This window comes from Indicator indicator, chromosome 2 (genome assembly GCF_027791375.1).
Source record: "Indicator indicator isolate 239-I01 chromosome 2, UM_Iind_1.1, whole genome shotgun sequence".
NCBI lineage: Eukaryota > Metazoa > Chordata > Aves > Piciformes > Indicatoridae > Indicator > Indicator indicator.
The window spans coordinates 45879905-45906907 of record NC_072011.1 but is presented as its reverse complement, the minus strand read 5'-3'; the positions used below and the strand labels follow the sequence as shown (position 1 = coordinate 45906907).

The window sequence follows — 27003 nt, the reverse complement described above, 5'->3', positions numbered from 1 at the left end:
TGGGGCTGCTCCGCCACTCACGGCAGCGTCGTTGCCGCCTCGGTGCGCGCGCGGGCATCCCCAGCAGCGGAAACCGGCGGCAGCAGCGCGTCAGTTCCGCGGCGGTGCCGGAAGCAGCTGTTCGTTGTGGTGGGGGCCGCCATGGTGTGCGACAAGTGTAAGTGCCGGCTTTGCGGGGTGGCGAGGGGGGCGGATTGTTCCTGTCCACTCGATCGTGTCCTCGGGGGTCCTGGGCGTTCTCTGAGCTGAGAAACAGTAATTACGGGTTTCGGACTGCACAGGGCGGGCTGTAGGTCGCGGTTCCGGGAGTGTTTCTGTGTGAGCTGTTTTGCTCCTGCAGGCAGTGCTGCTTGTGAATATTAACTCACGGAATCTGTACTTTTTTCCTTTGTAATGTTTCGGTATGTAGGTGAGAAGAAACTCGGTACCGTAATCACTCCCGATACGTGGAAAGATGGTGCAAGAAACACTACAGGTAATTTTGGGGAGGCTTAAGCTTGTCTTTCAGGTATCTTAAAGCCAGTTGGGCACCTGAGCTGTCTTAGGATTTTAAGGCTAAAATCTGAAATAGTTAATCACGTTAATTTTTAACTCCTGTAGTTTCCCTACCATGCGAATTAAATGCATTGGGATTTTTTTTTTTACCCTGAGCTCTTCAGTATTGAGCTTGTCTGGGTTTTTTTCACCTTCTTTAGAATGGCAATAAAGAAACAGGGCACATTATAAAGTATTCTGTTGTCCTATGCTTTAATGCTGTGCTACATGTGTTATCTCTCATTATGACTTTATTTGCATATGTGTAAAACCTGTAAACTAAGCTTTTTAAAAATATGGTAGGAACTTGGAAGTGTATTAATTTTTGATTTTGTTCTTTTTGTAGAAAGCGGTGGCCGCAAGTTAAATGAAAACAAGGCTTTGACCTCAAAGAAGGCAAGGTTAGTATTTGATGCTGATTTTGGCTGAAAATAGTCAGCTTGCTGTAACTGAGACCAGTTTCCTGTGTATGTGGGTAACTGCTCAAAACTTGTCTGAACTATGCTATTTCTAAAATTTGTGAGGATTATGACTTTTATCTAGTTGGTAGAAGTATGTCCATACATATTTCATGGGTGCTTTCTGGTGAATCGTAGAGCATGGGCAACTATTTTACTTGCAATTATCACCAAAATTGCTAGGGTTTTATGCTTTTGTAAGAAGAGAAGCCAGGAAGGCTTATTTTTTGTGTTAAGATTGCCAGTACAATCTCGCCGTCATTTCTGTAATGTCCAGTGGGTGCTTTGTTTTGCACAGGGGCAGGACACTGCTGGTAGGTGTTAATTTAAAAATAAACTATTATCTTAATCCAAAGACACAGTTTTAGTTCTGCTTTGGTTAAGCTTTTGTCCATAATGAAGGAAATAACTTTTAATGGGGGAAGTGGGAGCTTTTCTCTAGACTTTGTGAAGTCTATTAAAAATAGTCTTTCTGTGTCCCTTTTTAAATTAGTTTTTGCTGGAGTTTGTCTGTGCCCTCTCGCTTAGACTTTATAGGATGAGGCAGAAGAAATACTTTATTTCAGGGTATATAAATGAAGCAGTTTGTCTTTTTCACAGGTTTGATCCGTATGGAAAGAACAAATTTGCAATATGTCGGATTTGTAAGAGTTCTGTCCATCAGCCAGGGTCTCACTATTGTCAAGGATGTGCCTATAAAAAAGGTGAGTTTCATGAAATGACTCCACTTTGGCTTGAAATTAGAGAGCTAGTGGAAATCTGGAAGTTGTTTCACTATACAAAGACAAAGCTAAGATGACGTTCAATTCCTACCTTCAACTACTAATAGGAAGGTGTAGAGAATATGGAATCAGACTCATCTGAGGTGCATAGTACTAGAATAAGAGACAATGTACACAGGTTAAAAAAGTGAGAAATCCTAATTACATACAAGGAAAGCAAATTTTACTATGAGGCTAGTTTAACATTTTAGCAACAGGGAACCTCAGAAGCTGTGGAATCTATGGGATGTATTAAGAGCTTGGTTTGAAAAGCCCAAAACTAGCCTCATCCATGCTGGCCATGTTTTGAGTGGGGCAGGACTAGAGACTGCTGGAGATCCTTCCCAACCTAGGTCATTCTATGATTCTGTTTATTTTAGACTGTTTCTGTTATCTAAAGCAGTAGACTTGGAAGAATAACTGTAAGCTTAATCTTGGCAATTGTATAGAAAATCGCCATCTAGCAAGTTTGATATTTTTTTCTTAGAAAAAACTTAGATTTTGTAAAAACACAGTTTCTTGTTGCAATTCCTTTTCTGCTCCCTTCTCTTCTCACCCCTTTTAAAAATAGCCAAAAAACCCTCACCCAGAAAAAACATAAACAAAAAACCTCCCCAAACCAAACCCCAAATACCCCAGACCCATCCACTCCACAAAAAAGCCCACCAAGCAAGCAAAAATCCAATTTCTGGTCTTGGTAAAGTGATAGACTAGCTTGACAAAAGTAGAATACCTGGTATATAAAGGGCAAAGAGAAAAAAACATAAGTTACAAAAGCAATTAAGAAAGTATCTCTGCAGGACAATCATTCTTATGGTTGTCTTTGTATCTGCAGGTATTCTTAAGCATCCAGTGGCTTAACATACACCATATAAAAGCTAATTTCTTTAAAAGGAGTCCAATTATGAGCATGTTTGATGCACTGTAAGTCAAGCTTGGCTTAGGGTGAAATTGAAAAATGGAAAAGAATAATGTAATCATTGTCTCTAGAAAGCAAGATACTGTGCTGTGAAGTATGTAATACATAAAATCTTTCTGTACTTCTGAGTTGTGTATGAATTAATGCACTGAAATACTGCCTGTACCTGAAAACTTTATCTCCCATATTCAGAAGGCTTAAGTATTGTTAAAAACTGCTTAAAAATTCCTGAGGGGAAAAAAAAAGAAAAAAAAATCAAGCAAATTTAATGGAGAGCCTTAAGGATAGAAAACTTTTACTCATCTTGTGATTTTTGAGTAAGTTAGCAAAGGGGTTAAATTTGTAATTCCCAGAAGAGAAAAAAGTTCAACATGAACTCAGTTACATTGTTAATACTGAGGAATCCTTATAGCACACAAACACGGGGGGGTGAACCAATTACTGGATATAGAGCTACATCTAACCAGTAGTAAGTTTTGCTTAAGAAATTACTTTTAATTATTCTATAAATGTGTACTGTGTTACTGAGTCAGTGCTTTAGCAGCCTGGTCTAGGAGGGCTGCCTTTTCTAGTTGCTGGATGCTGCCTGAATACTATATGGTAGAACCTTGTTCTCTTTCTTAAACTTAAGGATGGTTTGGGTGGGCTTCAGGATTTCATTTCTGTCTGCTTGTGTATCCTTCCAGGTTGGATCTGGTTTGTAGAATTCAGAATTCTGTGTGCTTTATGTTCTAGTTCTGACTATCAAATACGTGGTTGTGGCACGTTTCTTGAAGCAACTGCTTAGTGCTTCAAATATCTCATATCTCTGAAATTGAGAGTTAATTACTTTTCAATTTGGACTTAAGTGAATAGCCCGTAGGCTGGATTTTGCTCCCCGTAGTAAATCATGTGACGTATTCCCTGTTGTTTTGTTCCCTCCTGGGTTCTTAGATAAGTGTCCAGTGATGTGGTGTCTATATATGAAAAACACACAGTTTGCAGAGTTAACAGAATTGTCACTTGACCTTTTTTTTTTTTTTTTTTTTTGTCTGCTGTTGTATGGTCTTGTAAAACGAAATTTGGCCCTAAAAGACAAAAGATGTAGCACCTTCCTGCTTTATAAGAAGAGGGAAATACAGAGACAACACACCCCTCTGGGGTGAACTTGTGTGCTTTTGCTGCTCCTAGTCTTCTGACTCGCCACTGCTTGGGTTTAAATCAAAGTTCTTTGGAACATCAGTGGTCATCTTCAACTCTCCAGTATTCTTGATGTCTGTTGTTTATAATTTCTGTTAAGCTATAAATAGTTTAATTCTGTGGAACTGTATTCTTCTCAACTTTCTTGGGTGCCTGAAGCTCCCCACCTGTTAATCTTCCATTAAGTAGTCAATTTGTTGGTGACTGTATTGTCATAGTCTAGCTACATTCTGTCCACTTTAGGCCTCATTTTGGCTACAGGACCATTTTTACCTGTTTGCCAGATAGGAACCTTTCCTGACTCTCTTCCAGTATTCCAGCGTATTACAGAGCCTTTGGGCAGTGTAAATCGTAATATTCTCAAAATAGATTTGCTTTTTAATTTCTTTTTTTTTTAAGTGACAGCATTATACATATGCTGCAAATACTGATTTATATGGGGTGTCTTACTAATTACTTCTGAATTTGCAATACCTGTTCTGAAAATGCACAGACATATTGACATGTGAGAGCTCATGTAAACAATTTTAGAAGGTGATATTTACAAAACAATAGCAACTGTTTTTTGAAGAAAAACTTTAATGATTTTAAGATAATTTACACACCTTTTGTGTGCTTATAGGCATCTGCTCAATGTGTGGCAAGAAGGTCTTGGATACGAAGAACTACAAGCAAACTTCTGTCTAATACAATTGACTAGTCTTTTTATGAACTTTTATGTCTTTAACTTCTGTACAGCAACTTTAAAATAGTTTGTGAATGTTAGTTTTGGAAAGAAAACACATTTACTTGGAATGAGATGAGAGGTGGAGGCAGCCTGATTGTTTGCCTAGAAATGTACATAATATTTGATTTTTATTGTTATAGCAGTGATGTTAACTGATATTTAAAGGTAGTGGTTTGCAGCAACTGATACAGTTCAAAGTGAATGAGAAGATCCTACAGGAAAGGTTGAAACTGTATTACCATCATCACACAGATCTTTGAGATTAACACTATTATTCTTTTGCTGTATCTGGAGTCTTATGCTTGTCTGATTATACATCTATAAAATGTTATTAAATAGGAGCTTGTATCACCTCATTGAAGTAGTATCTTCATTTAGTTCTATGCTTAGAGTTATTTATAATGACTTTCACCCCAAACTATTATGTCTTCCCCTCTAAGTATGGTGTTCTTCAGATTTTAATCATCAGTTTTTAATTCATCAGTTGTCCTGATGAGTTTGTTTCTGCCTCTAATAGAGTTGGTTAAATAAAAAAACTGTTAAACTACTGAAATCTAGTGTGTTACTCTGCCAGTTCTTACTTTGGCAGTAAGACTGATTAGCTGTAAAACCTTTAAGGAGGTTTTACATATGGCATCTGGTGGCCCAAGGCAATAAAATAATAAGCATCAATTTCTAATGTCAGGTCTCAGTCTCATCATTTTCTAAGTTAGTCTGGCTTTTAAATACTTGGTTTGAAACTGACTGTTGAATTCTATGATGCAATTGCTTATACACATGTCAAATTTGAAAGATCAGAACAGACTGCCTTCTCTTCAGCACTGCCTTGGTAAAAGGCTTCAAGTAAGCCTCTGAGTGTGAGAGGATGAATGTGGCTTTGCACTTTTGGGTAGTATCTACATAGGAAAGCAATTTCTGGTTTGGAGGAGTAAGTGTTCACTGTGCATGCTTTTAAAGCTAAAACTCGTACTCTTGATTCATGGTGATTTTTTTTTTTTAAACAAGGTTTGCTTGTTGACTCCTCCCAGCAGTCTCCTCTTGGCAATCTCTTGTGCTTTTGCAACTTACTTTAAACTGTTGCAGAAAAAATATCAGTGGGAATTTCCCTATGAATAGATATTTTGCTGATTTAGGTTTGCCTTTGTTCTCATTTTTGTTACTGAGACAACTGCATGGCTACAACTGAAATTGAAAAGTCACTATTCTTTCTATGCATTACTGGAAGAAAATACAGAATACTGGGGGTATATTTGTTCTTTTTGTTTTTAACTTCCTCCACTGGTTGCACTGTAAGCAGACTTAAAGGGGGTTGCCTACGTTTCCTGCCACCTTTAACTATCCATTATTGAGCATTTATGATCAAAATTTCTTGCTCCAAATGTGTTGATATCCTGCAGTTGTTAAAACAGTAATTTTTAAAAGGATTTTATATTTATTAAGAAGCTTTGTCGGGGTAATGGAATTAGCTGGGTGCCCCAAAAGAGAAGAACGCTGCTGCTTTTCATTTCACCGACCTTAACAATTGAATATAAGTATATGGATTAGCTGGTTGGTGATAGCTGGCATCCTGCGAAGTTATTTCCACATGGCAGCAGTCACTTGTTTCCAAACATGTCAAGGAATTCTATTCTTAGCATACATCTCTAGCATGTCCTTTGTATGGATGAAAAGAAAGAAAATGTCTGTAACTGGCTTCAAGTTTTGCAAGCAAATGCCTGTCTTCAGAGTGTGTGGTGACTCCAAGTGGTATATTCTCTGATGTTCTCTTGACCTCTTCATCTATTGTATAAATTGATTAATTTTCGCTGGTTTGTGAATAATGCTATTTTTCATATCTTACTAACACTTGCCAGTCTCTCTGTTTCAAAAGCCTGACTTTGTAATTCTACAGTACATGGTATACATTTTATGTTTACTGCACTCTGTAATTACTGGCATTGAATGAACTCTTAGCTTGTTTTGTAACCTATTTAAGAACAGCACCAAGTTAAGTAATACAATCTTTTATTCATAATTATTTTGTGGCTATAGCTCTTAAACACCTATATCCTGTTACTGGCCAGCTGCTTTTGCATGTTAGAATAATTTGTTGGAGAAGGAGGACAGGTTTTGTTGTTTTATTTTGGTTTTTGGTTTTTGTTTTTTTTTTTTAATTGTGGATTCTAACAGGAGGTTGTTGTTCCAGTGCTTTGTACATGCTTCGGGTCTTCCATTAGTAGCTCTCAAACCTTCTTGGCCTTGAGAGGTTCAGTTCCTGAGATCTGTAAAATTTGTGATGTAACAGTCAGCTTTCAGAAATGTCCACTTTCCAAGCATTTCTTTGGAGACCCGCTGCTTTAAATTTAAATCACAAGCCCTCTCCTGCACCTCTGAGATGCACTACAGTTCAAGGTAATCTTGGCAAAGAAGCATTAAAGTTAGCTTCTAAAATTTTGTCCACCTTCAGTATAATCAAATTGTCATATGAAGGCATTTTTGTTGATACTAAAAATGCCTTGTTAGCATGGGATGCCATTCCTGAGACAACATGCCAAACCAAAACAACAACATGAAAACCAAAAATCTGTAATGGAAAGTTGCTGGTTTTCTGTAATGTACTGAGAAGAGCACATTAATGTTCCCCGATGATCAGACTGTCCTCTAAATCACAGATTACATAAGAGATTTGAGCTGCCAAATTTAGTAAGTACTAAACAGTATTCCCGTTTGTGCATGTTCATTGGCCAGAGCTATTGCTGAGCTAAGTATAAGCAATATTTCAATATAGATTATTAAGAGAAAAGAACAGAGACGCCATAAAAATATTACTGTGCCTGCAGCAGCCAATCAGATGAAAATCAATCAGGAAATATTGAAGGGTCCTTGCTGTGTGAAGGTGTTTTCATATTCTTCCCCAAGTTGTGTTGTTTTTATTTGTGTTTTGTTTGGGTTTTTTTAACCCTGTTCTTTCCGCTGCAGAAATTGGAGAGAAGGCCATCCAGGTGGTTCTTTGGCAAGATTCTTCCAATCTTCAGCATTGGGACTATTGTAATCGTTTACTTGTAGAAATGTGGTAGGGTTTCTACCCTCTCAGGTTTATTCTGTTCTACCTTTGTCAGAAGGATAGCAAAAAAGACTTTGTCTTATATACAGTGGTGTCACTGATTCTTCTATGTTTGGGTTTTCTTGAGAATGGCCCAAACACGCACCAAAATCTCTTAATTAGCAAAATAAGAGATGTACAGGTTTTGGACAGTCAGCGTGGCTTCATGAAAGGCAACTTCTGCCTGACCCAATGTAGTGGCTTTTTGCAATGGCGTAACTACATCAGTGGACAAGGGAAGACAAAGAGATGTTATCTGTCTGGACTTTTGTAATGCCTTTGATGCAGTCCTCAACAACATCCTTCTCTCTGAACTGGAAAGGTATGAATTTGGTTGATGGACTGTTCAGTGGATAAGGAATTAGTTGGATGATCACATCCAAAGGATAGTTGTCAACAGTTCGATGTCCAGATGGATATAGGTGGTATGTGGTGTCCCTCAGGGGTCCGTATTGGGACCAGGACAGTTCAGTATCTTCACCAATGATCTAGACAGTGAGATGGAGTGCATGCTCAGCAAGTTTGCAGATGATACCAAGCTGGGTGGTGCAGTTGATAAGATTGAAGGATGGGATGCCTTCCAGAAGGATGTGAACAGCTGGAGAAATGGCCTCAGGTGAATCTCACAAGGTTCAATAAGACAAAGTACAAGGGCCTGCAGCTAGGTTAGGGGATTCCTCGATATCAATACAGGCTGGGGGATGATGAGATTGAGAGTGGCCCTGCAGAAATGGATTTTGGGGTAGTGGTGGACAAGAAGCTGGACGTGAGCCCACAATGCACCCTTGCAGCTCAGAAGGCAAATTGTGTCCAGGACTGCATCAGAAGTATGGCCAGCAGGTCCAGAGAGGTGATTCTGCCACTGCTCTGGTGAGACCTCTTCTCTTGGAGTACTGTGTCCAGCCACGGGGCCCCTGACACAAGAGAGACATGGATGTGTGTGGTGGGTTAAGAAAAATCCCTCCCACACTGATGATAACCAGGCTAACTCAGTTTGGAAGCGAATGAGGCTGTATTTACAAGCAAAACTACAATCTATAGTGAAATGCAATGAGTATGTACACAGATATACACCATTCACAACATTTACAAATATGTACAATTAACAGAAAAACAGAACAAAGCTCCCTGGCCCCAGAGGGGCCCTGCCTCTTTTCCCTGCCTTCCCCAGACCCCCCTGGCAGAAGGAAGAAAGCCAAGAAGCAGAGAGGTTTTTAAACTTAGTTTTTCAAGGTCAGTATAGGCGTGTGTGTTACCTTCAAAAAGCAAAAGTCCAGAACAGAAACGCAGACTGCCCAGCAGAGAAACACCAGACAGAGACTGCCTGTACTTTTATGAGTACTAACTCTTAAACATTTCTATTTCTCCAATGGAAGTGTTTAGAATAATCATTATTTTGCTCTCTTACACCCAATTGTGATTTATTTACATTCTTTCACCTTTCTGCTCAAACTCTGTGAAAAGAAATTAAAGGCATAGCCTTAAAACCATCACAATGTGCTTTTATGGAAATTACTGTCTGAAATTCATCAGAAACTGATTATTTTTTTCCATCAGCTTTTATGGTTGGGAGCCATAGCTCAGTCTGCAGAACTTGCACAAGGTCCACACCTACATGTTCATCATGTCTGGTTAACGCCTGCAGACAACATGAATTGTCTGCAGTCAGGGAGTGCTTACTTCACCCACTTTAAGGCAACAAGGATCAAGTATGTAAAGGTGTAATAATTGAAAAAAAAAATTACTTATTTTGCTATTGAGTATTTTTGGCAGAGATATCTTCAAACACAGCCGCAACTCATTCACAAAGTATATTTACTTTGTTCTGTTACTCGGTTGTGGGTATTACATTCCACATCTGAAGACAGTTAAACGATTTGAACACAAATCTGGAAATTTCCAATACAGCAATTTAAATTGGAAATAAAGGTGCCACGAACTGTGGTTTCCCACAAGGGGGATTCTGTAGCAAATTAGCTGGGTACTAATGGCTTGCTCCTCTATCCAGTACCTTCCCAGATGCTGTAACTATAATTCAAGCGGCTCTTGGCTCAGAGAGGGCTAAGGGGCAGCTTTCTTGTGCTCCTTGGTCCAGGTGCAAGGCCCAGGTGTGGTTTGGCTGTTATAACAGTCTTTTCAGCTGCAACTCTGGCAGCATTTGACTCTTCTTGCTTGCTTGATGAGAATAAGGCCCAGGTGTAGTTTGCCTGCTATGGCTGGTGGTTCAGCTGCAACTCCAGCAGCATCTGGCTCTTGTTGCTTTATGGGTGAGAACAAGGCAAATTGCCTACCATCTTGGCTAGTTTAAATACTGTCCAATGACAATTGGTACACTTTGGTAACAGAGAAACCTAATAACTGAACCTATAGGATGGGGCATATCCAAACATGGCCAGGGGCACACACAGTTCACAGGTGTGTTACAAGGTTAATTACATGTGTTACAGATTTATCTGGACCATCTTGACCCCAGGAAGTGCCCAGGTTTGCACATTCACAGGTGCTTAACTCATTGTCTGGGTTAGGGCATGTTTTGGGTTTGTCCCTTCAGGACAAAAGGGACCTGGAAGAATTTGTTTGAAATGTTGCCAAGAAACTGAAGGAAAAGCCAAGTGGGGTATTCTCCATGTGTGTATTGCTCATAAAAATTACTTTCTTATGTGACTCACAAAGATACTTCTGACACATATTTTTTTTGCCTTGTTGCCTTTCATGATAAATAGCAAGTAAATTTTTCAGGCACCATTGAACTAATGGCCAAATAACTATTTAGTTAAGCAGACACTTCCAAATTGACCTTCTAGTAGAAAACCTAAACTGCTTCTTCCTTTCTGTCTCTCTCTTTTCACCAAAAGATGCAGGCTGAACTTACCAATGTTAGTGGTTCATTAAGCATAAGCACTTCGAGTAAATGCGCTTATATTATGTGCTTGTCTGCCAAGTGGTATTGGGGAAACAAAGGTTTAGGGCTTTTTCTGCCTCATCATGGTTATCATGATTAAATATATGTGTTTTTAACTGTTTCAGGTGACATGCAAACACACAGAACTCATAGCTGCTATTTTCTGCTGTCTAATGTGCCTCATCACAGGCATCTTAAACATATCATTATCAGTCCGTTCTTCAGGAAATCATTCCATACAGTTAATTTTCTCTTACTCCTTTTGTTGACATATAGGTAAAGATTTTAAGTTTATACATCTTCCAGATTGCGTTATGTACATTTACTAAATTTACTACTATTCAGTAACGCATCAGTGCAACTGTATGACAAAAGGCAGGGATCTCAGGGAGCTGGCTTCCAGCCAAGTCCAATTGTCATCTTTTATTGATTAAAGTAATGTTAATTGGATTAAGACTTTACTCCACTGTCGTAAATCTCTTTCTCTGAAAGGCTTTTGAAAAAGTAGATGGCATGACATTTCAGTGATGTGAATAGCTTTCTTTCACGCCTTTCAAAATAATTATAATTTTATTCAAAATAATAAAAGGATGGGAAGCAAAAGTGATAGAAGAGTTAATGTATTGATTTTCAGGTAGTTCCTACTGATTAGGGTTTCACAGAAATCTTTTGGAGGTCAGGTATATTTTAGGTATACAGTGGTGTCATTCAGTGTCTGAATTTAACAAGAGCCTGAAGCACTGAGTGAGTGATTAGGTACTCTAATCTTGAAGTACATTCTTGTTTGGATAATGAGATACCAGTGAAATTAATTGGTGCTCTGCTCATCAGAACATGTAATGTTTGAATTCAGGAACTTGCCATACTTTCCCAGCCTAGGTCAGGAGTGGTGCACAGGTAAGTAAATTAGTATGGATTTACACTGATTTGGTAGAGCTGCAGCGAATAAGAACGGGGGGAATCGTTACTCACCAGTGTTCTTGCACTCCTGTGAAGGCTCTGGGCTGAGAGGCTTTGTGACTATCCTGGTTGTAGCATGGAAAAAAAGTGTCAACTAGCAAGAACAGCAGAATTCAGGATTCAGCAGTTAAAGTGTTAAAATGTAATGTCTGTCATAGATTATAAAACATTACAAACAGTGAACTGTGTGAGTGAATCTTTGAAACTTGTGGGAAAACGCTGTAGAGAACAGTGAAAGCTGATGATACCCACCCCTATTTCTTTCTGTTTTATGCAGACTTCCTGTTAGAATTACTTCTGTGCACCTACTAAGATACAAGCATATCTTACTTCTGAACTTTGAGTAAGTGCAGTGTTGGTAGTTGCACTGAGTCAAAAATAAGTGACCAAGTATTATGGTACACAAAGGAAAAATGCCCACAGTTTTTAGACTGTCACATGCATTCGTTGCGAAAAATAAAACTTACAATTATTTATTTTAGCTAAATTAAAAACAAATGATCATACAAATATTAAGGATATAAACTGGCTTGCTATATCCATAATTTTCTTTCTTTCTTTCTTTTTTTTTTCAGAAACAGCGAGGTGCCAGGGACAATTTTTTAAAAGGTTAAGTTCATATAAGCAAATACTGAAAAGTTTAAAATCCTTTCCAATTAAAGACCATATATGGCAAGGTCATGAAGATTGTTTGGAGATGAAGATATAAGTTAGCTAGGTTTTGGCAAATGCACTTGCCACATGCTAGCTGTGAAATGCACTTTTGTAAAGACTGCACTCCCATAAAGTGCCACATGATCTGGCTTTGTACCTGCCTTCATATTCATAACAAAAAATAAATGTTTTGATTGAGGAGAGGAAATTGTAGTGCTAGCATCAATCAGCGTGTGGAGCACAAGTGCACGCTTCTGTCATTGAGCACTGGGTAAGTGTTAATTTTCCCTCATGATGCCATGCAGGGTAGATAAATAAAAACTACTCAGCTAAGTTGTCCAAGCCTGCTGAGGAAGTTGGTGTCAGATTTGGGTTAGAATTCATTTTAGAAAACTGACATGTGGATTTCTAGGAGATGGCTTGTGTCTGTGTGTCTTTTGTGTGTTTAATACTTGAAATACCTCTATGACAAGTGCAGACTTAGACAATAGTTTGATAGGAACTGCTTGAATGAAGGAATTAGTTAATCTGGAAAGCAAATAGAGTGTGAATAGAGCCAGCAGGATGCCCAGGTGGCCAAGAAGGCCAATAGTATCCTGACTTGTATCTGAAACTGAGGTCAGCAGGAGTAGGGAAGTGATTGTCTCCCTATACTTGGGCACTGGTATTGAATACTGTGTAGTGTTTTGGGCTCCTCACTAGGAGGAGGAGTGAGGAGCGTATCCAGAGAAGGGCATTGAAACTGGTGAAGGCCTCTAGAGCACAAGTCTTACGAGGAGTGGCTGACGGTACTGAGGTTGTTTAGCCCCAAGAAATGGAGGCACAAGGGACACTTTATCACTCTCTATATCTACCTGAAAGGAGATTGTATCAAGGTGGGGGTTATTCTGTTCTCCCAATTAACAAGCAATAGAACAAGAAGAAATGGCCTCAGTTTGTACCTTGGGAGGGATGGCTTTGATATTTGAAAATTCTTCACTGAAATGGTTGTGAGGGACTGGTGACAAGTGACATGCAGAAGGTTGAGGTTCTCAATGACTTCTTTACCTCAGTCTTCACTGGCAAGGGCTCCAGCCACACTCCCAGAATAATGGAAGATAATGGCAAGGGCTGGAAGAAGGAACTGGCCATTGTAAGTGAAGATCAGGTTCATGACCATCTGAAGAACCTGAAAGTGTTCAAGTCCATGGGACCCGATGAGATACACCCACAGGTGCTGAGAGAACTGGCAGATGAGGTCACTAAGCCGCTCTCTATTATATTCCAAAAGTCCTGGCAGTCCAGGGAAGTCCCCACTGACTGGAAAAGGGGAAACATAACTCACATTTTCAAAAAGAGAAAGAAGGGAACTATAGACCAGTCAGTCTCACCTCTGTGCCCAGTAAGATCATGGAGCAAATCCTCCTGGAGGCACTGATGAGACAGAAGAATAGTGAAGAGGTGATTTGGCACAATCTGCATGGCTTCACCAAGGGCAAATCCTGCCTGACAAACCTGGTGGCCTTCTATGAACAGGTCACAACATTAATGGATGAGGGTTGAGCAACTGATGTCATTTACCTGGACTTGAGCAAAGCCTTCGACACTGTCCCACACCACATCCTGGTCTCCAAGCTGGGTTTGATGGATGGACTATTCAGTGGATAAAGAACAGGCTGGATGGCTGCACCCAAAGAGTGGCTGTCAATGGGTCCATGTCCAAGTGGAGGCCAGTGACAAGTGGAGTCTCTCAGGGGACTCATTTAGAATAGTATCTTTTTTCTCCAACAGTACTGGGATCAGTCTTGTTCAACATCTTTGTTGGCAACATAGACAGTGGCATTGAGTGCACCCTCAACAGGTTTGCTGATGACACCAAGCTGTGTGGTGCAGCAGACATGCTGGAGGGAAGGGATCCATCCAGAGGGACCTTGACAGGCTGGAGAGGTGGGTCCATGTCAACCTCATGAGGTTCAACAAGACCAAATGCAAGGTCCTGCCTGCATCTGGGTTGAAGCAATCCCAAGCAGCAATATAGGCTGGGCAGTGACTGGCTTGAGAGCAGCCCTGAAGAAAAGAACTTGGGGGTGCTGGTGGATGAGAAGCTCAACATGAGCCAGCAGTGTGCACTTGCAGCCCAGAAAGCCAATCACATCCTGGGCTGCATCAAGAGAAGCACAGCCAGCAGGTCCAGGGAGGTGATTCTCTCCTTCTACTCAGCTCTGGTGAGAGCCCACCTGGAGTAGTGCATCCAGATCTGGAGCCCCTATTACAAGAAAGATCTGGATGTGCTGGAACACGTCCATAGTAGGGCCACCAGGATGATCAGAGGGCTGGAGCACCTCTCCTATGAGGACAGACTGAAAGAGTTGGGGCTATTCAGTCTGGAGAAGAGAAAGCTCCGAGGTGACCTTATTGTGGCCTTCCAGTATCTGAAGGGGGCCTACAAGAAAGCTGGGGAGGGACTTTTCAGTGTGTCAGGTAATGATAGGACTGGGGGGAATGGAAAAGAGAAATGGGTAGATTCATATTGGTTGGTAGGAAGAAATTCTTCACCATGAGGGTGGTGAGACACTGGAACAGGTTGCCTAGGGAGGTGGTTGTGGCCCCATCCCTGGAGGTTTTTAAGGCCAGACTGGATGTGGCTCTGGGCAACCTGATCTAGTGTGAGGTGTCCCTGCCTGTTGCAGGGGGGTTGGAATGAGATGATCCTTGAGGTCCCTTCCAACCCTAACAATTCTGTGATTCTATGACTTGAACAGGCTTCCAAGGCAAGTGGTTGAGACACCCTCCCTGGAGGTATTTAAAATACTTACGTTTGTGGTGATGAGAGACATGGTTTAGTGGTGATTGGCAGTGACGATCTTAACGTTTCCACTGAAAACAATTCTATAAATCTTTGATTCTGTACTTTTCATATGGGATTTTTTTTCCATTCAAGTCTATTCAACCAGTTCATGTCTGTATGTATGTTTCACCACCAGTACTTAATACTTCAGGCTATACATCAGTTTTATGTGTGTAAACACTTTCTCTGTATAATTGTTCAACTTTAAGCATTGATTAATATAATATTTAGTGAACATTTTATGGATAAAACTATCAGTTTAACTTGTTCTTATTTGGACACCAAAGACTAAGGCATATCCAGGTTGCTGTAGGACAATGTTTTCTCCGTAAGACGGGTCAACAGGATTACAGTGCGTTGAGGAACACACAGCTGTATCTCAAAATACATTTGCTTATTTTTTTTTTTTTTGGTCCAGAAAGAGGCACCAGTCTGAAAGTTACAAGTATCTTTGCTTACAGAACTAAACTGTCATACCTAGAAGATGACAAGCAGGGCCATCAGCAGCTGCCAGTAAAATACGTATGCATGGTGGTTAGATCTTAACTAAACAGATCACAGAGTCTACCCTTCATACAGACTTTAGCTTCCTGCCAAGTCCCTTCCCACTGAGAAGTCGAGGCAATAGGAAAATGTTTGCAGCATGCCCATGAAGCTATTTTAGTTCAGACTGATGGTCCAACTTCTCAATTAAGTATCTCTCACAGAGAACAGCCTACTGCCAGTCTCTTTCTGCTTGCAGATGATGGCAATTGTTTTGTGTGCAAGCTGTCAAGATGTCTTACTGGGAAGTGCTGTCAGAAAAGCCTTTCTGATAAGTGAAACAGTCCTGCTATTAAAAAAGTTGCAAATAACTATATAACCTATAATAAAACCATATTGCATAAACCCTAATTTCCTGCTAAAAAAATAAATTATTTTGAGATCACTCTCCTAATCTTTGTTACTGGTAAAAACAAAACATTGACAATCTATCACTGACACTGTTCCCATTGTCTGTAAAAGACCTTACCTCCTAGAACTTGGATATTGAGTTTTACCTGTGTACCTTGCAGCTTCTCCCTGGACATCTTTCCACTTCTTCAGGCTGCAAGACACTGCAAAGCTGTCTGCCAGTGTTTTCATGGTTTAAAGGAGATGCAGTCTTACCACAGTATCAAGACTTCATTCCTATCTGTGAATCTGTTCACCACCACAAAAATCTCAGTTCTGAAAATGAGACTTGCCTCTTGCACCCTAGCTATCATATTCCACAGATGATGCCTTCATACATCCAGTTATCTTGAAAGCTTGTGTAGTGCAACCACTTTCTTCATAAGTATCTGATGCATACCTGCAAAAAGAAAGGGTGATAAGTGCTGAATGACTAGTAAGAGTGATCCTGGAAAGAAAGACAAAATCTAAACGAGGGACTGAAGAAGATTTCTGTGCCAAGTCCATGGGGCTCCTCATGGTCACAGCAGTACAGGTACAAATTAGAAACTAAACACTGTGCTCATGAGCTGTGGTTTTTAAGCCTGCATGTTTTGCTAGTATTACCAACAGGAAATTCAATACTGCACCTGATACTTGTAAAAGGTCATCAATAAGTCAGATATACAAAGCATGGTAGTTGTAGAGATAGCCAGTGCACAGGCAGAGGTCCTTTAGAGCTGAAATGTTAGGAAGCTGAGCAACTCTGTTACCACCAGTTTCAGAATAGACTTGGCTTTCTTCAGCTTCAGAATAAAATCACCTTTAACATTGTGAAGGATGGAATGCCCATGAACAGTCATTCAATTCATGAAGATAAGATGCCATTTTAAATGGAAATTTTGTTTTCACAAGCCATTTTATCTAATAGCTAGGAATTAAATGTGATTTTATTCAGCTAATAGAATGGTGCTTTACTATTCTGAATGTTTGTGTTATATCTGAATTACAATTTGAACCTAAATATAGTGTAACACCAATCAAGAATCAAAAGAAATCAACTCTAAGAAATATCAGCTACTTTTTTCTAGCATCATAAAGTATAAGCATTAGAAATCTGAATAAATATATGGTATGTTAAATAAGTGCTTGTGTATGTAGTAGAGAAGTTGTCTTGCTGGTTAGCAACAGGAAGATCAAATTTAATGTAGAAGTTACATTCTGCTGCAAATGAACACTAGATTGCCAATCAATGAGAATCCAACTTTTTTGGGGGTAGTAGCAAAAACATGGAAGTGGAAAATGATAAATCATTCAAGTCAGGACTTACCATTTGACGAATGCATAGTTAAAACAGTGATTCAAATTTAATCAACCTACTTTGAGGCAGTTTTTGCATCTCTGGATGGTAAGGAGGAAAGCAAGCAGTTATGTTTTTGACCATTCCAAATGATTCAAGCTACCAAGGATTTACATAGAGAAAGTAAGTAAGTAAGTACTGGGGTCCTAAACAGAGAAAGCTTTAGCAAAGCAGCACATGAACAAACAAAGTATATGGCAGAAGGGAAAAAAAATTCTGTTGGAGAGAAAAAGATCATCTGGTTTGTTTAAATGTTATTCTAGCAAATAAATGCAACAGGAGATTCAGTTGTGGAAGGATCTTAAGATTAAGCCAGTGAAGGTAAAATTTGGATTAAATTGTCTGACTTTGGGTGGAGATCCTTCCTTGGTGTAGCTTACCTAGTGTTTACATGAGCAGTACTGCTGCTATAGTGATTCACTTCAATTCAAAGTATGAATGCCCAAAGGAGAGCAGCAGCTTTATTCCTTCAAAGGCCATTAGCATTCAGTTATCTGGCTACAGAAATAAATGTAACTGTGTCACATTAGGTGGATATCTAGAGTGACTAGCTCTTGGCCACTTTATGCCACAGATACAACTACTTTCACATTTCATGCTCCTCAAACAACCTTCTTAACAAGCTACTGTTTTATATATCCCCTTAAGAATGAGTGTTTGCTGAGTTTACCTTGCTGAGCATTAAGAACTCAGCATTTTTTTCCTCCTTTCTTCACTTGGTATTACCTCCCATTTTATTTCCTTTTATTCAACACATCCCAAACTCCGAAAAACAGATCTTTTCCATGAAACAGCTGGAGAATAGCTAACTTTCAAAAGTTAGTAAAAGGCAGTAAGTGGTGCTTATGAAGGGAGAACCTGTCAATATCTTTGATGGTCATAATCTCATCATGATCGTCATCACTAAGTATACTTGACAGAGATGAGAAAGCAACTGCTCAAAATAGATTTACAGTTGTAATGCAACAAATGAGCCATACAGCCCAAAGAGAAATTTGCCAAATGGGAAATGAATGTGTACATTCCAACCCCTGAAAACTGGCTTTCATGAAGAAAAAAATGCAGTTACTCTGAAAGTTACTCTGGGGTTACTCTGAAGACTCAATAGTTCTAAAAGGAAGTGGGGATTTGCATCCAGACCTGCCCTTTCCTTTTTTCTATCCATTCAGAAAAGTGAGGATACTGTTCTGGGTATTCAGGTGCATTTCCAGTCTTGAACTCTTCACCAAGATCTGAATGTTGCTGATATTCCACTGTTTTTGATTTCTGACCAATTTCAGTCCTGGCCCCAATGTGATAAATTTCTAGGATTAAGTTTGAGTTGTTGAGCAATTTGTTTTACTGATTGCAAATCAAGGCACGGTGAAGTGTGAAGTCTTACAATACTCATAAGGTCATTTTAGAAGGTTTTTTAAAATTACATGGATTTGTTGTGCAGAAAAATCAAATAAATTTTGAAAAATAAAACTAGAATCCCATGTTCACAAGTACTGAGTGTACTAGGATGAGGGAAAAATAGGTCTTCCATATGCAATGCAGCAGTAGCAGAACCTCTTCCCAAATGCATGAATTACAATGAGAGAAAAATCAAGTTGATTCACAGAAGCCATGGTGTCTGAATGAAATGAGAGTCGCAGAAAAAGCACTTGGTACATCACTATTTTCAGTTTCACAGATGAAAGGATCCAGCCCAGAAAGCAATCATAAAAAGAATGAGCATTTATTTAAGAAGAAAAAAAATTAAGTATTAGAGAAATTAAACAGAAGTAGATGCAATTTACTGAAGATTTATTGAGTAAAGCATTTTTCACATTTTCCACAAGGTGCCTTTCTTTTGTACATTCTTCCCTGAAGCTTGTCTCACACTTTATTCATTCAAATCCTTCCCTTAAGTCATCAATGCAGCACTGCCTAAAAAATGCCTTTTACCAATTATGTTAAAGTATTATCACAGCCTTAAACTGACCAAAGAACTGAGCAGCTTGCCAGGAGAAAAACAGAATTACATACTAGATGATCTTAGCAAAAGAAGAGGAAAGCAGAATCACTTGAAATACATACAAAGGATAAGCCCTGCAAATCTCTCTTCTCACTGAATGCCAAATGTGGTTGTTTCTTTAAACTGCTTCTAGATATTTTTTTGGTCTTGAGAGTGCTCTTCTTGTGTACTTTTTGACCTGATAAAGGACCTGGTTCAGGAACATTGGCACCAGCATTGCTTTACTGGTGTTAGTTCAGGCAGTTTCAATGTGAGCAGAGATAGTAGATATATGTAAACGCTTTCAAGATCTGGCCTCTGTTCTTAGTATCAAGTTGTCATACATAACTGAAGAGGAAGCATCTTAAAACGTGGCTTTGGAAACCGTAACTGTGTATCTTGGTGTTTGTTCTTACTGTTATTTCATTAATGCAAATACGTTTGTAACTACTTGCTGATTTTTCTCTTTGCATGGAGATAGCTTTTTTAGTTGAACTCACAAAGGAGCTCTACTAAAAGGCTTTTCTTTTACATGCTTTCAACAAAAGAAATAGTCAGACTTTCTAAGCTACTGTTGTGTGAATATCCAGAATAAAAAAAAAAATAACAATAGCAATATCAGAACAAATGTGTGCAATGAATTTCCAAATGAAAATTCAGATTTTAAAGCATACAGATGTAATCTGTGGGAGTAATGTTCAGGTTCTTTTTCATCCATGTTATTAAAAATGGAGAAAAGGAAGTAAAAACCCTGGGCACTTTTGGAAGCTGGACCTTTTAAGAAAGAAACATCTTTTTTTTCTATTAGAAAGATTCTTTATGCATCTGACATGGCAGATTCATGAGTTAAAACAGACCATTATGGCAACATAATGCCATAATAAAAATTATTTCTCATGAAGTAGGAATACAATGCTGTTCACAGAAGAGAAAACTAGCCAGCCCCTGGCAGCATCCTTCGGATCTGGAGTGACTTATTTTCCAAGCCTTGGGAAGCACATGCTAAAATCTTTTATCTCAGACCTGCAGGACATATTTCATGTACTGCAGGACACAATGGGTGGAAAAGGTCCTGAAGAGGTTCTTGGCTAGAAAATTACAATTATTGCCCATAGGCCCTCCTGTCCCATCACAGGATGGAAATAGAACTGGTCTTGCTGAGCCCTAGAGCCCAAGATGGTGGAATCAGCAGCCCCAGATGACTCACTGCTTTTTCCTTCTGGCATTAAAACTGGCACTGGAGGAAGGCTCCAAGAGCCCTCCTCTGCAGTCTTGCTAGAACAGGACATCCTTAGATGTTGGCTTTTTCTGACAGGGAAAAGGACCTCTGTTTACAGCAGCCTGACTAGCAGGAGAGCAGGTAGAAAGTAATCTGACTATCCCAACTTTCTCCTAGTTGACTAGTGCTGAAGTTTATGTCTCTCTTGGGAAAGACTGTCTCACGCAAGTCTCTCAAAGCTACCCATCAGAAAGTGCAGACCTTACCGAGTGAAACTTGTTTCTATTTATTTGCAGCCATCTTACTACTCCTACCAATCAGACTTTCCGTAATGACAAATTTGCTCCTTAACTCAAGCTTCATTACAAAGAAAATTGTACAGCTAGCAGAACTGTTTTGGGGCTTCCAGAACCAGTGTGAGCTGTGCACACAGCAGTAAGCACAAGACAGGTTTGCCCCACTTGGTATGCAGAGGGAACCTGTGAGGGTCTGTACTGGCCAAATCAGAACAAGTTAAAATCTGTTTATTAATTTGAGACAACATCTTCATGTATAGCAGTGTCTGTTCTGGATCAAACAGTAAATAACCTGCAGTTGGGCTCTGATTTTGCCATCCACCTGAAGGATGGTATTACTGATTTTCCTTTTTCTCAAGCAATTAGCTGAAATAAAGCTCTGTACCATTGGCAATCATCTCACAGGTATCAACAAGGTCTAGGAAAGAGAAATGGTATGCATTCCTCTCCAAAGTAAGAAATGATAGACTCATCAGCCTAGCTTCATTCCCTGGAGAGTTTTGGCATAAAATACCAAAGAATAAATATGTGAGAGATGAGATAAGGTATTGCTTACTGTCCATCCACAACTTCCCCCTCTCTTCAATCTGTCATTAGATGAACAAGTCTAATTTTCTTCTTTAAGAGGATAACTAGCCTGGGAAGGAAGGGAGAAATTGGAGATGCCTATATAGAAAATAACCACCTGTGTAGTGGTACAGCTATGTGGGAACAAACATGTTGACTCATCTGCAGACTACAGATGAGTCAACTAAATAGTGTCATTCTGTCATATTTAAACAAGAAAAGTAATTACTCTTCTCTACTTGAATCTTTCAAGGACTCCATTGCAAAACTTTGTCCTTATGGCAGATTTTAGAAAAACAATCTAAAGCAAAGCTGAAGGAATTAGTTTGTTCACTTAAAATGCTGTGTAGTTGCCAAAGCAAACCCAAAACTCTAACCAATAAATTGTGTGCACCTGTAGTCCTACAGGAAGGTACTCATAGAGGAGGACCCATTCTCAACACCCAAACAGCTTCCTTCTCACTACACTCTCATAGGGTGAAGGGTACATGGGTAGGAATGCCTGTTTTACTTTCATCAGATCAACACATAGAAGCTCCTTGTACTGTATTTTAAAAGAGGCTGGTTGAAACATGCAGCTGGGCTTCACCTTACTAATAAGAATGTAAGAAAATGATTAGAGCCGAGCAGTTGGAAAGACAAGATGGGGAGAACCTACCAGGCCACATGGAGAAGAGCAATCCATCAAGAAGTCCAGTCTAGCTGTGAGTAAGCATGGCTTGTTAGGCTTGCTAACTCGGGGATTTTTGCCTTATAAATCTGTATTACCAGATATGGTTTTGTTTCAGAAAAGTTTCCTTGCTTACCTATTACTGTTTCTGCTAAATCCCCATTTTAGTGCAGGTTTAGGTCACAGAGTTGAGCAGCGGTGTTAGTGTTGCCAAACTCAGAAATTAAAGGAGTTGCAGAAGATACACCGAGAGATAGATTCATTGGATGCTTGCAGAGGCTGTGTAAAGTCATGAGCCTACACAAGAAAAATGCTTGACATGTACCCTGCCACTCTGACAGGCATGTGAAAGCCTGGAGACCGAATGTGGAGAAGCCTTGTTTAAGACGTGCAAACTCCTCTGAGTAATCTCCATCTCCAGGCAGAAACCTAAGTATGACCAGAGCCTGTGCTTGGAGTTGCAGCCTGGATCAGTCAGTTTTGTGTGTTGAGAAAGGTGGGGTAGATCTGAATAAATCTAAATGTCAGCATCTAAATAACAAAATGTAGATGTCAACAGGGGTGTACACATGAGCTATCTAACCTAGTGTCCCAACACATTTACTAGACTGCTGTACTACTGTTTTGTCCCTTTTCCTTTTGTGGTGATTGTGGTGGACTGACCTTGGCTAGATGCCAGGTGCCCACCATGTCACTTGATCACTCCCAATCCTCAGCGGGACAGGGGAGAGAAAATACCAATGAAGATGTGGTGGTTTGGTCATGGCTGGGGGCCAAATGCCCACCAAAGCCACTTATCACTCCCGTTCTTAGATGGACAGGGGAGAGGGGAAAATATAACAAAAACCAGCAATAAGATAGAAGCAATTTACTAATGCTAAGGTCAGGCAAAGAGCAAAGGCCACACGTGGAAGCAAAAGCAAAGAGAGGTGTTATTCCTATAGCAGATGATCCTCAGTCCTGAGAAGCAGGGCTTTAACACATGTGGTGGTTGCTCTGAAGGACAGACACCACGGATGACTATCCCCACACTTCCTTCTTTCACGTAGCTCATATATCTGAGCTGAAAACATATGGCATGGAATACCCCTTTGGCCAGTTTGGGTCAGCTGGCTCGGCTGTGTCTCCTCCCAAGATCTTGCCCACCCCTGAGCACACTCTTGGCATGGGGAAATGTTGGAAAAGCACAGCCTGAGTGCTTGTTCAGCAGTAGCCAAAACACTGGTGTGTTATCAACACCCAGTCACAGCACTGCAAAACACAGCACTAGAAAGATGCCCTAAGGAGAATTAACTCCAGCTCAGCCAAACCCAATACAATATTCACCCCTTATTCCATACCATCTGCATCATGCTCAGGTTCCACACAGTTCAATACATTTTACCATCTCATTTGATTCCCTTACTTGTATCCCTTCTTGCTTACACTCATGACAGAGCACTGGAACAGGCTCCCCAGGGGGGTTGTGGAGTCTCCTTCTCTGGAGACTTTCAAAACCCACCTGGATGCATTCCTGTGTGGACTACCCTAAGTGATCCTGCTCTGGCAGGGGGGTTGGACCTGATGAGGTCCCTTCCAACCTCTGATATACTGTGATACTGTGACTTGAACTACATACTGAAACCATCTCAGTACCCAACACAGAGATTTATACATTTTGATCAGTATCCCAGTCCTTTAATAGAACGATATTCTTCCACTTCTCCAGCAGGATATTCTACCAGCTTGGTTTCGGCCACTGTTGCAATCTTGTTTCTTGCAAAATTCCATCAGTTTGGGTCCTTCTTACCACATCACTTCCTGCAACTCACATTCCAAGCTGTTTTTCCTCCAGTGTTAAATCTCCTTGAGGCACACACTGGGTCTCCCCATCCTTTCTCATTACCCACCAAGTACATCCCAGTCCTTGAGCAAAGACAATCCCATGAATGGGTTTGCCTTTCCCCATGGGAGGAGCAACCCACACTGCCTTTCCCAGCCACTTTCCCATGTGCACTACAAGGAATCTCTGGTCTGATGCCTGGACTACCTACTGCCCCTCCTTCTCCAATGACCTTGGTGTCTGCAGAGTTGTTTCTCTTACATAGCCTCACTTTTCTCTCCAGGTACAGTTGCACAGCCATTTTTACTCCCCTTCTTAAATATGTTATCACAGAGGCATGACCACCCTCACTGATGGGCTCAGCCTTGGTCAGTGGCAGGTCCTTCTTGGAGCCCATTGGCATTTGCTCTGTGAGATACAGGGGAAGCTTCTAGCAGCTTCTCACAGATGCCAGCCCTGTAGAACCCCTGCTACGAAAACCTTGCCATGCAAACCCCGTGTAGTGATTCATGACACGTCACCTAGAAGTTTGATGTATGGTCTGAGGTAATCACCTTGAGTTCTCCTAGGATTTATGAGTTTCCACCTTTCTCCGTAGTGTCAAAAGCAGTTATTTTTTTTTTTTCCTTTCAAAGCTGAGAGTTTCACTGATCCCTGGAAACTTAAATGAACCTATTGCATTTAATTCATGCAATTGTGAGCAGCACAGCTCTTCAACTCAGTAAAGACCCAAAAAGGGCAAAGACATCCAGTTTTTGCATTAGGTTATCACTTTCTGGAATAAATCCTGGAACAAATGTAGTTCTGATGTTCATCTCTAGCTCAGCTTCCACTTCAGTAAATGAAACAGCTTCTGCTGATTTCAGTGAGAGCTGGAGCAGACCCTGGTGAGCAGGGCTTTTTAAAAACATCTCTGCATTCAGAAAACAGTATTTTGTGACAGTTCCTAACCCACTTTAAATATGGAGAACCTAATGGAAGAAAAGAACTTTAATGTCAGATCAAACCAGACACACAAAAATGCCTCAATCAAAATTCTTTTAGGTCAGTAGGAACTTTCCACTGACTTCACTGGGCATCGAATCAAGCCAGATAAAGCCCAGCCATAAACTTACAATTTGGATGGAATCTAAATAAAACAGATAGCCTTGAGAGGTCCTCAGTAATAAGCTTCATACAAAATACAGAGAGCACGTGCACAGCAATACAAAAAATGTAGACAGAGAATATTGATGTGTGTGTGGGAATTGCTTTGTTGATGAAAGCATCAGTGAATAGATTTAAATATAGCAGCAAAGCAAACTTAAATTTTATCAAACATATTTTTAGGCTATATAACGTGTAAAAATACTAGATGCATCTTTTGACCAGGTTATTGCTGCAAGAAGTATTTCTCCAAAAGTCCTACAGAAGTACTATCTGAAGCTCTGGCTGCAGTCTGTATCAACACATTCAAATAAAAAATGACTCAAAAGACTTGTGTAATGTCAGTAATAGATGAGTCAAATCAGGGGCTGCTAATACTCTACACAAACGGCATATACTAAGGCTGGGCTCTGTTAATGACACTGCATAGGACTGCATTTGGCAAGCAGTACAGATAAAATGTAATTGTGCACTGGCAGTTTGTCTGCTTTGTCCTGCTGTCACTCAGATGTGCCCACAGTGTTTCCATTTCAGTCCTGACATGCTTTTATCATCCTGGTGTCCTGGTGATACTGTATGGTTCCAGCACAGGGTCTGAGTGACTCTAGTGCATGAAAAAAGAACAAATGGAAACTGTTGCTGCCACAAGCTGAGATACTACTATGAGTTTTGTGGTAGATGACAGCACTGCCATTATAATTTTGTCTTAAGTACCAATAAAATATCTACATGTGACCAGAGACGATGGAAAGCAGCCCAGTAATTCTGGGGGATTCTTTATAGAAGCAGTGAAAAATGTTTTGAGTTTTCTACCTCTTCTCACATTTCACTTTGTTCAAAGCTTTTTTCTGGACCAGGCTATTTCTGCTAATCCTTCATTGTTCTGTGGGAGAGCTGCAAGTTTCAGGTAGCGTTCTAAATGTTTATTTGGCTCTGCAAGTGTTAATGAAGGTTTTGAAATTACTCATAAGAGCTCAGTGATTCATCCAATCTTTAATTGAAAATTCTTTCCAGAGCCAGGTCTCCTGGACTGAGAATGCATTGTCCTACGCTCTCAATGCGCTGTATGCCAGGCTTTGAGATCTCATTTACCCTTCAGCAGAATCCTTGAGCCTTTAAACTTGAATGGCTTTCAAAGTGATAAGCTACAATTTAGCTTTTAGTCTAAAAGTAGTTCCTCATGCAGTATCGCTATCATTTTGATGTGTTCCTGCAATTTATCGTCCAGATTACTATTCCCCCTTCCTAGCAATGTCTTAGTCATAGAATATAATGTTCTCCATGACTCATATTCCAGGCAAAATGCCATTTGTCCTAATAGAGTTAAACAGAGTATATTTTCCTCCTATTAATTTACCCAGATCTAGTTTTTGTCCAGATTATTTTCTGTGCTTTAAAATAAATCTTATTTGTTCCTATCATCTTCTAGCTGAGGATCTCATCACACTTTGTATTTTAATAGATCAGACCTTATAACTTCACTATGAAACATGTAAATGTTAAGATTTGTGTTGGTTTTTTTCAATCGAAAAATTAAGATATCTGTGTCTTATAAAATGTGTTAATGGTTATAAACTGGTAAATGAGCTGTGATCTGGTTCTATATCTCAACAGTCCTTAGCTTGAGCTTAACTCTCAGTTACCTTGGTACATAAGCAGAGTTTCCTAGGTGAACACTTCGGAGGTGAAAATTCTGGCATGGTCTGTATTACATAACAAGTTTAGTTTTAAATAGGGAAGGAAAATGATGAAACACAGTTCTGATGCCCATGGTCATTTTAATGCTCTGTATCATAGGTTGAAAATACTGATGTGGTCTGCATCACCAAATGACAATACTTTTGTAAGCGGCAGTCCAGAGAATGAGCATCCTCTTTATAAGCTGCTCAGTGATAGCTTCTGAAAGAGAATTAGGATGGATCTATTTCCAAAGCAAATTCCTGAAATATTTCACTACAAAAATGATTTTCAAATTTTAATGGCAATCGTGACTCTTTTCTAAACATTCTCAGTGTCTTAGCACTGAATTT

At 39.9% G+C, this 27003-nt stretch overlaps 1 protein-coding gene across 1 annotated transcript; it reads left to right on the top strand.

The window, feature by feature from the left end:
• The first annotated feature begins 129 nt into the window (after positions 1–129).
• On the top strand, positions 130–5177 carry CRIPT (CXXC repeat containing interactor of PDZ3 domain). Its single transcript, XM_054397720.1, has 5 exons — positions 130–157; positions 410–475; positions 881–935; positions 1593–1696; positions 4474–5177. Exons 1-5 carry the CDS (start codon positions 142–144, stop codon positions 4536–4538), a joined length of 306 nt encoding a protein of 101 aa, XP_054253695.1. The 5' UTR covers positions 130–141; the 3' UTR covers positions 4539–5177.
• Positions 5178–27003: the final 21826 nt, after the last annotated feature.

Excerpts from the sequence above, each read along its gene's own strand:
- CRIPT (XM_054397720.1), top strand. Across the intron at positions 476-880 it reads TGGTGCAAGAAACACTACAG|AAAGCGGTGGCCGCAAGTTA; the intron begins GTAATTTTGGGG and ends TTCTTTTTGTAG. Across the intron at positions 936-1,592 it reads TTGACCTCAAAGAAGGCAAG|GTTTGATCCGTATGGAAAGA; the intron begins GTTAGTATTTGA and ends TCTTTTTCACAG.